Source organism: Rhineura floridana, chromosome 11, assembly GCF_030035675.1.
Source record: "Rhineura floridana isolate rRhiFlo1 chromosome 11, rRhiFlo1.hap2, whole genome shotgun sequence".
Classification (NCBI taxonomy): Eukaryota; Metazoa; Chordata; class Lepidosauria; order Squamata; family Rhineuridae; genus Rhineura; species Rhineura floridana.
In genome coordinates this window covers 32,477,018-32,487,591 of record NC_084490.1, presented here as the reverse complement: position 1 = coordinate 32,487,591, position 10,574 = coordinate 32,477,018, and the positions used below count along the sequence as shown (strand labels likewise).

Genomic DNA, 10,574 nt, shown 5'->3' with positions numbered 1-10,574 from the left:
TTGTCCTCAATTAATATGTTGTATATATCCTGGTAAGTAATTTTTGTGTGAGAGAGTTTTTTCTTTATGTAAAGATGAAAGTGCTTCACTTCCCGTAGACGTTTTCATCCACACCTCCAGGGTAATCCATCATTATCAGGTTAACATTTTCAAGTTCTTTGTCAGATTCATCAAAATGTAGAGGAAATGAGAATTTTTGTGAAATGTTCTCATAAACTTCTGCTCTTCTTTGTAAATTTGTTTCCAATGAATTCATGATAGGAATGAAGGATTTTAACCTAAAAGTATCCCTTGGGAAAAGTTCATCCATAGGTTAACCAAAATAGGTTGCATTTCCATTTTTTTTTCTACTACTTCTCTTATTTGTGCATTTGTAGTTCACATGCAGCAACATTTCCTTGGCCTTTTTTTCAAAATTATCCAAGTTATTTCTCATTGCTCGCAAAAAATGAGATGAGTTGTACAATTTCACACATATAAATGATGTTTTCATATGTTGTAACATTTTGTTAGTTTTATGGAACTATTCCAGTACAGAATTCCATAAAAGTAGCATAAACTTAAACTCCAATTCCTCCATTTTGTCCTGAATTACCCCGGTTTCCCTCTTGGTGTCACCGCTTTCATTTTCACCATCTTGGATTTTATTTAAAGCATCATTTATTTCATCATAATTGTTTAAAATTGCTGCAGTAGCTTTAGCATGTTCTCCCCACTTAGTATCAGCCAGATGTTTTGGTACAGTAGACTCAGAACCCAAACACAATTTTAAAACGGCCCACCATTTTGTCAATGCAGAAAAAATGTATATATTTGCTGTACAACAGCAAAACAATTCACTGCAACTACCAATCAACTGCAGTTCGGCCTACAAGGTTTAGTGAATGTCCAGCACAGGAAATATAAAAGGCATACTTATTTGTTTCCAAACATTTTCCTGCATTCCCTTATATTTTTCAGACATGTTGGCTGTTTTATCATAAGACTAGCCTCTAAACTTCTTAAAATCAATTTTACATTGATTTATAAGATAACCAAGGACCATACTGACTAAATTTTCTCCACAATGGTTTTTAACAGGCAGGACCGTTTAAAAAACTTCAATAGGATGGCAATCCTGAGGAGATATGTATCTGACTATGATAGTCAACTGATCAACATGTGACAAATCTGGTGTGGAATCAACAGACAAACTGAAGTAACCAGCTTGCCTCAAATAATCCAAAATAACTTTTCTGACCTTTTTTGCCATTAGGTCAATAACTTCGTGATATTGTTTTTGACAAATATGATGCCTTTCCAGAACCAGAACTTCCCTAATGTTCAATATGATCACCGAAAAATAGATCAAATTTGGCAATGAGTTCTAATAATCCAAGATAACTTTTGTTTTGCAGAGAATTAAACTTGTCTTCATCTCCCCGGAAAGGTAATCCACATTCTGCTAACGTTCATATTACTCCAACAGTTGAAGCAACTGTCGCCAATAATCTTGTTCTCTTTTGATTTGGTCTTCTAACTTTGAATCCAAAGTGAATCCATGTTTTCAAGTTAAGTATGTCAGCAAAGCTATTCTATGATCTTCAGAACTTTCATGACTTTAAATTAAATTAGGATTTCTCCAGTCATTAAATCCATTATTAGCAAGAGCTGTCAATGAAGTTGAGAAAAGCTTGGAAACAGTGCAATAAACACAGCCAGTTGTTGGAGAATATATTATCCATTCTCAACTGTATTTTTCTCCATTAATTTTGACAGAGTGAAAAAGACTACGAGACCAATATCTTACTTTATTTTTAAATGTTTTCTTGGATTTTTCAAACAAATAATTCCAGTGCTGAGAGTCAGAGAGCCCTTTTTGAACCCAAAATGATATATCTTCATTCATTCATTCATTCAATTTGTTAGACGCTCATCTGGCTGGTTACCCAGCCACTCTGAGCGACGTACAATACAGCATATAAATAATAATAATAATAAATAGCCACAGGCTACTCACTCCCTCAACCAGGGGTGGTCAGTCACTTCATTGGTTAAAGAAGTCAAAAGACCAAAGTCATCAGATTTGTTACTATGTGTATTTTGTTGATGTTGTATCTCAACATCATGTGTTGGGACCGTTCAAGTAGATGATATAGATGTGTGAGGTTGCTGGTGATGGTCTTCTGCAGTAATCTCAGCATCAAGTATTGTGACAGCTAAAGTAGATGATGTGGATGTGTGAGGTTGCTGCTGCTAATGGTCAAGTTAATTATTATTGCCCTCGCCCTTGTCAGATGAAGTTTCTTTTATCACAGTGAAATAACTGTCGACTTTTGGCAAACTGGATGTTTGAGCTGCCAGTAAATGCTTCTTCTTCCTCTTTTGGTATCTACTTTCAAACCTCTTCATTTTTAACCTAAATAATATTTATATTAAATATAAAAAATCTAATTTGGCCAGCACATAATTTTCTTATACGCAATGAAAAATAAGTAAGAAACAAAAGTAACAGCTGGAATACTCATGTCCTTTTATAAGCCTTTAATAAGCCTTCATAAAATAATCTATTTAAAAGTTATTGTTGTCTGAGCACCTGTTCTTGTTAATCTTTTGTTCCCCTTTTGTAATAAATGTTGATTGTTTTGTTTGGTTAATTTTTCAATAAATGTTTAAAATTGTACATATTGAAATTTTAAACTCTGAAGTGTTTGTTATTCACAATTTGTATTAAAATGAAATAAATGTAAATCCACGTGGATGACGAATGAATAGAGGATGATAAATGAATATAATAATTAGTAACAAATATCAGTTATAATAACATAAAAGGAATAGCAATATCAATTTAACACACGTAAAATCAATTTCACAATAAAATTGCTTCAAAAACAGTGTAATAGGTACATGAGCATCACAGTTACTAGTTTAATTTGTATGAAAACAATATAATACTAGCTCTAACCACAAAAAATGAGTGTACCTTTTTACTTTTATTACAAGATGCAAAGCTCATCAATACTTCACAACAGCGCACAACAGTAGTTCACATATCAAAATAAAGTAAATTGTATTCATAATTGACTAGGATTCATGAATGCACACTACACATATCAAACCATTGACCATATGCTCAATGCTCAGCTCCATGTATGTGCATTACTTATAGGGTTAGCCCAGTCGATAGTGACGCACCGGCTCTTTTCTGCAAAAATCCAAAATGCATGTGTATGACATTCTATAGAACAGTTAACTGTTTACTGTTTTTGGCAAGCGAGCCACAACGATGATATTCAATACCTACCAAAAATTATCTTCATTTAGTATGATGTTTATGGTTTCCCAGTGGCAAAGTTGTAAATGTTTCTTTCTTTCTTTCTTTCTTTCTTTCTTTCTTTCTTTCTTTCTTTCTTTCTTTCTTTCTTTCTTTCTTTCTTTTTTTCTTTCTTTCTTTCTTTCTTTCTTTCTTTCTTTCTTTCTTTCTTTCTTTCTTTCTTTCTAACGCGAGGCCTGTCATAACGTGAGGCCCATCATAATGTGAGGCCCTAAGCTGTAGTTTGTTTAGCTTGTACATAAATCCAGCCCTGCTGGCCACATCCACACCAGACCTTTATTTCACTTTAGACAGTCAAGGCTTCTTCCCAAGAATCCTGGGAAGTATAGTTAGTGAAGGGTGCTGAGAGTTGCTAGGAAATGTCCTGTTCCCCTCACAGAGCGAAACCACTCTGACCACTGGAGCTCTATCAGGGGAATAAGAGTCTCCTCTTAGGACCCTTCACAAACTACACTTCCCAGGATTCTTTTGAGGAAGCTATGACTGTCTTAAGTGAAATAAATGTCTGGAGTGGGTGTGGCCCCCTGATTGGACAAGTAGCTGCAAGTCTGGCTTTTTGGTTGGTTCTTACTGAGCATGCACGGGTTTATCATTACATTTAATTTTAAAATTCTTAAAATAAATAAAAATCAGGTAGGCATTTTTTAACTTTTAAATTGCAGAAGATGAAGATCAGAGTATGGGGCAATGTCAGTAATAAGATTACAGTACTCTGTGTACATGACTGATGTTTAATTAATTTTAACAAATTATGAGAAGTCCAACAGGGGTCTGGATTTTTTCTCTCTCTTTACACTTTGAACTCTCAATTCCCTCTGAGTGTTCTGAGTATTGCCATGAAAATTTAGAGAGTTGTTAAGGAAGCATTTCTGAGTTCAGGACTATACGTTTTGTAAGGTTTTGTTTTGAAATGAGCTTATGGAAAGCATCAGAATGGCATGGGGATGTATTTTCCATATAACATTGCGGAATGTGGAAAACCCATGCTGACTATAGTATACAACCACTGTTGTGGCTGTATAATATCAATATGCAAACATCTGGAACTTATTGATACATTTATTTGATGCCAAACATTATACTTTAAAGTTTTATACATGTATTCAAAGTTTACCTGATTTCAGAACAAATGAACAATTGAATTGACTGGGCATTTGACTGGGCTAATGGCTGGTTTGTCATTCCTTGGATCTGTACCCAAGCTGATCCATTCATCCTATCAGGGATGGGGAATCTTTCTTTCTCTAATGGCATGCTTCTAAAACACAGTACACTATGACTAAATTCGTGGACACATTTGCCTGAAATTAGCACCTAAGTGCTTCCATCTTATATGCATGGTAGATACCTGTGGATTAGGCAAACTTTGGCACCCCAGTTAATGGTGTATTCCAGTTCCCATCATCCCTTACCATTGGGCATGACTGGTGAGGCTGATGGAAGTTAGAATCCAACAACATCCAGTTCCCCACCACAGTATTAATGGAGGATATCATACAACTAATGGCCTCTCTTAAACATTTTTTCTCGTTCAGATAAAGAACTCTCTCCCTTCATATTATATCACCTGCTTCAGCTGATGTTCGTAAATTGTGCTTGATTTTTTTATGTGTGGCAAGAACAAATAGCTTAACGAAACTACTATATATGCTGTGACATTATAACCATAAACCTATGCTTTCTCTATACTGCAGCTCTATATTAACAAGTGTATTGTTCCCTCCACAGAATATTTGAAAGGAATTAAATGGCTAATCAATCTACTGTGACAGAGTTCCTTCTGATGGGATTCTCCAATGAGCATGATGTACAGATTTTACATTCTGTGATGTTTCTCTTTATTTACATAACAGCTGTAGTGGGAAATGTTCTTATCATTACAGCTGTGGCCCTAGACCACCACCTTCACAGCCCCATGTTCTTCTTTCTGGTCAACCTATCAGTGTCAGATATTTGCTACATCTCTACTACTGTTCCCAAGACCATAGCCGTATCACTGACAAACAACAATGTGATATCTTTTCCTGGATGTGTCACACAAGTCTTCTTAGTTGTCACGTTTGTTGGTGTTGAGATTGCCTTGCTCACTGTCATGGCTTATGACCGTTATGTAGCGATCTGCCATCCTCTACAATATAGGCTAATCATGAACTGGGATGCCTGCATTCAAATGGCAGCTGCTTCCTGGATAAGTGCCATGGTTCATGCAATCCTGGAGACCACTATGACATTTAGACTGAGCTTCTGTGGGTCCAATATTGTTGGACAGTTTTTCTGCAATATTCCTCAGTTACAAAAGATTTCTTGCAGTGATACAAAAATTAATGAAATTTTGGTTTTTGTCCTTGCGTTCACTGTGAACTTACTTTGTATTTCAATCATATTAGCTTCCTATGTCTACATCTTCTCAGTTGTGATGAGGATTCCATCTGTTCAAGCCAGACATAAAGCTTTATCTACCTGCACTCCCCACCTGACTGTCTTTTCTTTATTCATAATCACAGCTTTCTTTTCATACTTGAGGGCTAAATCACTTTCCTCCCCCACAGTGGACTTGGTTTCTGCTGTATTGTATACAGTTCTGCCACCAGTTCTGAATCCCATCATTTACAGCTTCAGGAACAAGGACATACAGACTGCAGTGTGGATAATACCTCAAAAGTTTAAAAGTCTCATTGCATAATACAACTACATTCTTTCAAGTGTTAAGTATGGAAACACTAATTGCACAGCAGATATTAGACTTAAAAATTAGGTCTTATCTATACCTTTCCAGCTTGTAATAGGGAATTTCTCATTCTTAGCTATTTAACTAAAAGGTTCTTTGTTATTTTTAAATATTTTTGTGATTTAAACATTTTTCCTGTAGTATTTGTTTACTTACAATCCGCAGTTACTAGAGACACATCTAGGACTTATCTCAGACAAAATTCAGAAATGTTGTTCTCAAGTTGGTCTCAGTAATTATCTGATTCTTTTCTTCCTCTGGTTCTGGTTCTTCTTTATTTGCAACAATTGCTTATGAATCCTCAAATAGAAGATTGGCTTTCTTCAAATCTGGGGTTTCATGTTGGTTTAGAGCAGGGACAGCTAACGTGATGCCCTCCAGATATTCAATTTCAAAAGTAATTAACCAAAATGAAAAAGCTGTTTTTAGTCATGAGTGTCTATTTTTTTCCAGGAGTTAATTCAACATTTGTTTTATATATATATATTTTATTATTATTTTTATTCAAATTTTCAAAAACAAAACAAAACAAAAAGAAAAAGAACAAATTAATAACTAATACAATAAAACTATTGACTTCCGATTTATCATAGATCAGCTATAGGTCTATAATATATAACAAACCTGTCTCTTAATAGATTATAAAATCACCTTCCTCCAGTGGTTATCTTAATTAGTATCAAATCTCATTAACATATCATTTTATTCTTTCCACAAAAAGTCAAAGAGAAGTTTCCAATCCTTGAGATATATATCCATCAATTTTTCTCCAAATAGACATGTCAATTGATCCCTCTCTTCAAGTCTACTAAGTCCAATAATTTTAATAGCTCTTCTTCCGTTATCAGTATTGATTCCATCTTCCATCTTCCATCTTTGCACACCCAATAATCTTGCTGTCATAGTCATATAATAAGAGTCTGATAGGAATTTCCTTCATCATAAATATTTCCTTGCCATCAATTCTGAATGTATTACTGAAATGTTGTTGTAAAGTTGTATCTCTGTTCCTCTTTTTTACAGAATGCACTAGCACATCTCTTGAGAGTTTTTCCATTGTCACATATCTGGAATTAATTCTGTAAACTTTCTCTATTTCAAGTTCCATCAAATCCTTCCAATCCAGGAATTTTTTCAAACCATTGATATCTTTATCTCTAATCTCTTCACCAATTCCTTCAGGGACAGCGCTGAGTTCCAAACAGTAATATTTGTCTCTTGGATCCATCACAGCCATAAAATCCAATTTTTTTTCCCAAGTCCATATTTGATAAATCTATTCCAATCTCCAGGGCTTGAACCTTCCCTTTAATTTTTCTTTCATCTCCTTTTATTTGTCCAATTATATCTTTGGTCTCATCTACCTCCTTTCTCATAGAATCCTGAATTTCTTTCAGCTCCTGTCTCATTTTGCCAAATTCAATTTTCATTTCTTGTCTGTTCTGTTCCAGTTCTTGTTTCGTTAGCTTAATCTCATTCATTATTTTCTGAAACATATCTAGAGAGAGAACCCCTTCCAGGGTCTCAGCCACCTTCTTGATTGACATTCTTAAAACCAAAAGAACAAAATCTCTTCAATTTCCAATATAGCCACTATTCCCAAGCAAAGAACAGTTTATTTCTTTTTCCAGTCACAAAGGGGTTAATCTTCCAAGCCTGTTGACATCACCCTCTAGACAGCACAAACTGCCTTATCTCTTATGTGTCCAAAAGTGCAAAACAAATTTAGTTCACAGCATCCAAATAATTAGTGGCATAAAGAATAAGCAGATTCGTCAAAAAAAAAAAGTAGACCAGAAAAAATAGTCCCAGACATATAATACTCAAATATCAGATAAATCAAATTTTTCTCTTCAGATTAGATGCCCCTCATCCGTTTGTAACTTTATAATGCTCAATTCCATGCCAGCTTTTTGCATAAAAACAAAGATAGGCTATTTCTATTTTCTTCCTCCTTAACTCTGTGTATAAAAGAGAAAGTTATAACTCACCCAGGGTTTCTTTGTAGCTGAGTCTTTAACAAATCTCTTTTGCTGTAACGATAACAAAGTGATAAGAATAGACAGAAGAATGTTTGCCTGTTAAAATCCGTTTTTCTTTGAAGAAAAAAAAACATCTCGCTTAGTCAGTTTGAGCTTGTTTGTAATCCCTGGCTCCATCCGACGCTGCTGGCTACCTTCTTTCATAGGCGATCCTAATGAATTCCAGTCCCCAACAAACACAACGAAGCTTCTGTGGATGATCTCTAGGTTTCTCCCTTGCCTGGGAGAAAATTTTTCCAGTCAAAAAAATCTTCTGACTGGTTTTAAAACTGAAAAAGCTTCCTCTGAGACGGGAGCTCGTCTCAAAGGCAGGCACAGGCAGAGCGATCCTTCTGGGAAGCCAACATTTGTTTTATATATTGAGGGATATGAATCTTTCCAAAATGAGAAGATTAGTGAAATTGAAATTGAAAGGGAAAGTCAAAGTGTCCAATATCTGAAAGATATTTGGGTGTTATTCAAAATCATAGTAAGAACAGCTCAGCTAGAATGTATACTGCAAATCAGGAAAGGTCCAAAACCAAGATGATGCTGGCATGGTTAATAAACAGGGTCAAGAGACCCTAGAATGAAAAATCCATGTTGATATGTCAGGTGTGCCACAAGAAAGTTCCTGGCCCTATCTTCCAGATGAAACAACTTAGAAAGGTTGGTCTCAGAATTCCCCCTTCATCATCGTTTGATATCTCTAGGTGCTCACTAATCACCCCCTTCCCTTCATCAATTTCCATCATCAATCAAAGCAACAATGAGAGAGCGAGAGAGCTATGGCTTCCATGGTCTACTTTTGGGTTTCCTCAAGATATTTCATGGGCCACTGTGGAAAATGGAAGGTTGAACTAGATGGACTTCTGATCCATCAGTTGTCGTCATTGTCTCTTCCACCTCCTCCTGCTCCCACATATCTCATTTCTACATTAAACTGCATACACTCTTCTATAAAAACCCTTAGGTGTGCATGCACACACACACACACACACACACACACACACACACACACACACACACACACACACACACACACACACACACACACATATAAATGCAATTTGTGAAGAAGTCCCCAGAGGTATTATTACTGATAAAAGGAGGCAAAATCAGACCAATGATGATGAAGCTGCTGACACAAAAAGTGAGAGATACAATGGGAGGAGGTGGCATAATTAGGAAAGGTATTGAAAATAAACATCCGATATCATAATGCCATTGTATAAATCTATGGTGCGGCCGCATTTGGAATACTGTGTACAGTTCTGGTTGCCTCATCTCAAAAAGGATATTATAGAGTTGGAAAAGGTTCAGAAGAGGGCAACCAGAATGATCAAGGGGATGGAGCGACTCCCTTATGAGAAAAGGTTGCAGCATTTGGGGCTTTTTAATTTAGAGAAAAGGCGGGTCAGAGGAGACATGATAGAAGTGTATAAAATTATGCATGGCATTGAGAAAGTGGATAGAGAAAAGTTCTTCTCCCTCTCTCATAACACTAGAACTCATGGACATTCAAAGAAGCTGAATGTTGGAAGATTCAGGACAGACAAAAGGAAGTACTTCTTTACTCAGCGCATAGTTAAACTATGGAATTTGCTCCCACAGGATGCAGTAATGACCACCAGCTTGGACGGCTTTAAAAGAAGATTAGACAAATTCATGGAGGACAGGGCTATCAATGGCTACTAGCCATGATGGCTGTGCTCTGCCACCCTAGTCAGAGGCAGCATGCTTCTGAAACCCAGTTGCCGGAAGCCTCAGGAGGGGAGAGTGTTCTTGCACTCGGGTCCTGCTTGCGGGCTTCCCCCAGGCTCTTCTTATGTTCTTATGTTCTTAATGCTGCTAAGGTAGAAAAATTCATGCATGAATCCTTGTCATCTTTTTACTGAAACTGTACCCCTCAAACAGAAGGCAAAATATTGTATCATATTAGTTCCTGTTCACATGGGAGCTTAACTTTAAAGTAAATATGAACCTTTTGCCATTGCAATAGATTTGCCAGGTTCACATTCCACAGCTTCCATTATGTTATTTTTACTTTCAATTCACATGGTATTCCTCTTAAAAGGTTAGTATCACTGCTCCCTTTCTCAATTGCATGTTAAGCCTGGAGACCATGGGGGGCGCAACTGACAAGGAAACATTTACTGTCAGGTTTCATTCCCTCCCAACCTATGTGCACCTTCTGTTTTAACTTTGGTCATTTTCGGGCAGAAAATTGAAATCAGTTTAAAGCCTCAACACTACGGCATGCAAGCCACTGGAGTGTCGCTGCTGTATGCAACTGAGAACTGGATCTGGGCAGAAAGGCTTGAAGGTCAATTTAATAATAATAATAATAATCTTTATTGTTACGGTCAATGACCAGAATGAGGTAGTCAGATAAAATTGTTAAAATGCAATACTATAAACTAGAATTGTCAAGGCATAGTTATAAAATCCAAAACAAAACAACCAAGAATTACAAGGTGGGTAGAGTCATTTCGTGGCGAATTTTGATCGC

At 36.2% G+C, this 10,574-nt stretch overlaps 1 protein-coding gene across 1 annotated transcript; it reads left to right on the top strand.

Moving 5' to 3' along the window:
* The first annotated feature begins 5,048 nt into the window (after positions 1-5,048).
* LOC133367796 (olfactory receptor 14A16-like) lies at positions 5,049-5,996 on the top strand. The gene has a single exon (XM_061591899.1). The coding sequence runs from the start codon at positions 5,061-5,063 to the stop codon at positions 5,994-5,996; it is 936 nt and encodes a 311-aa protein (XP_061447883.1). The 5' UTR covers positions 5,049-5,060.
* The last annotated feature ends 4,578 nt before the right edge of the window (positions 5,997-10,574 follow it).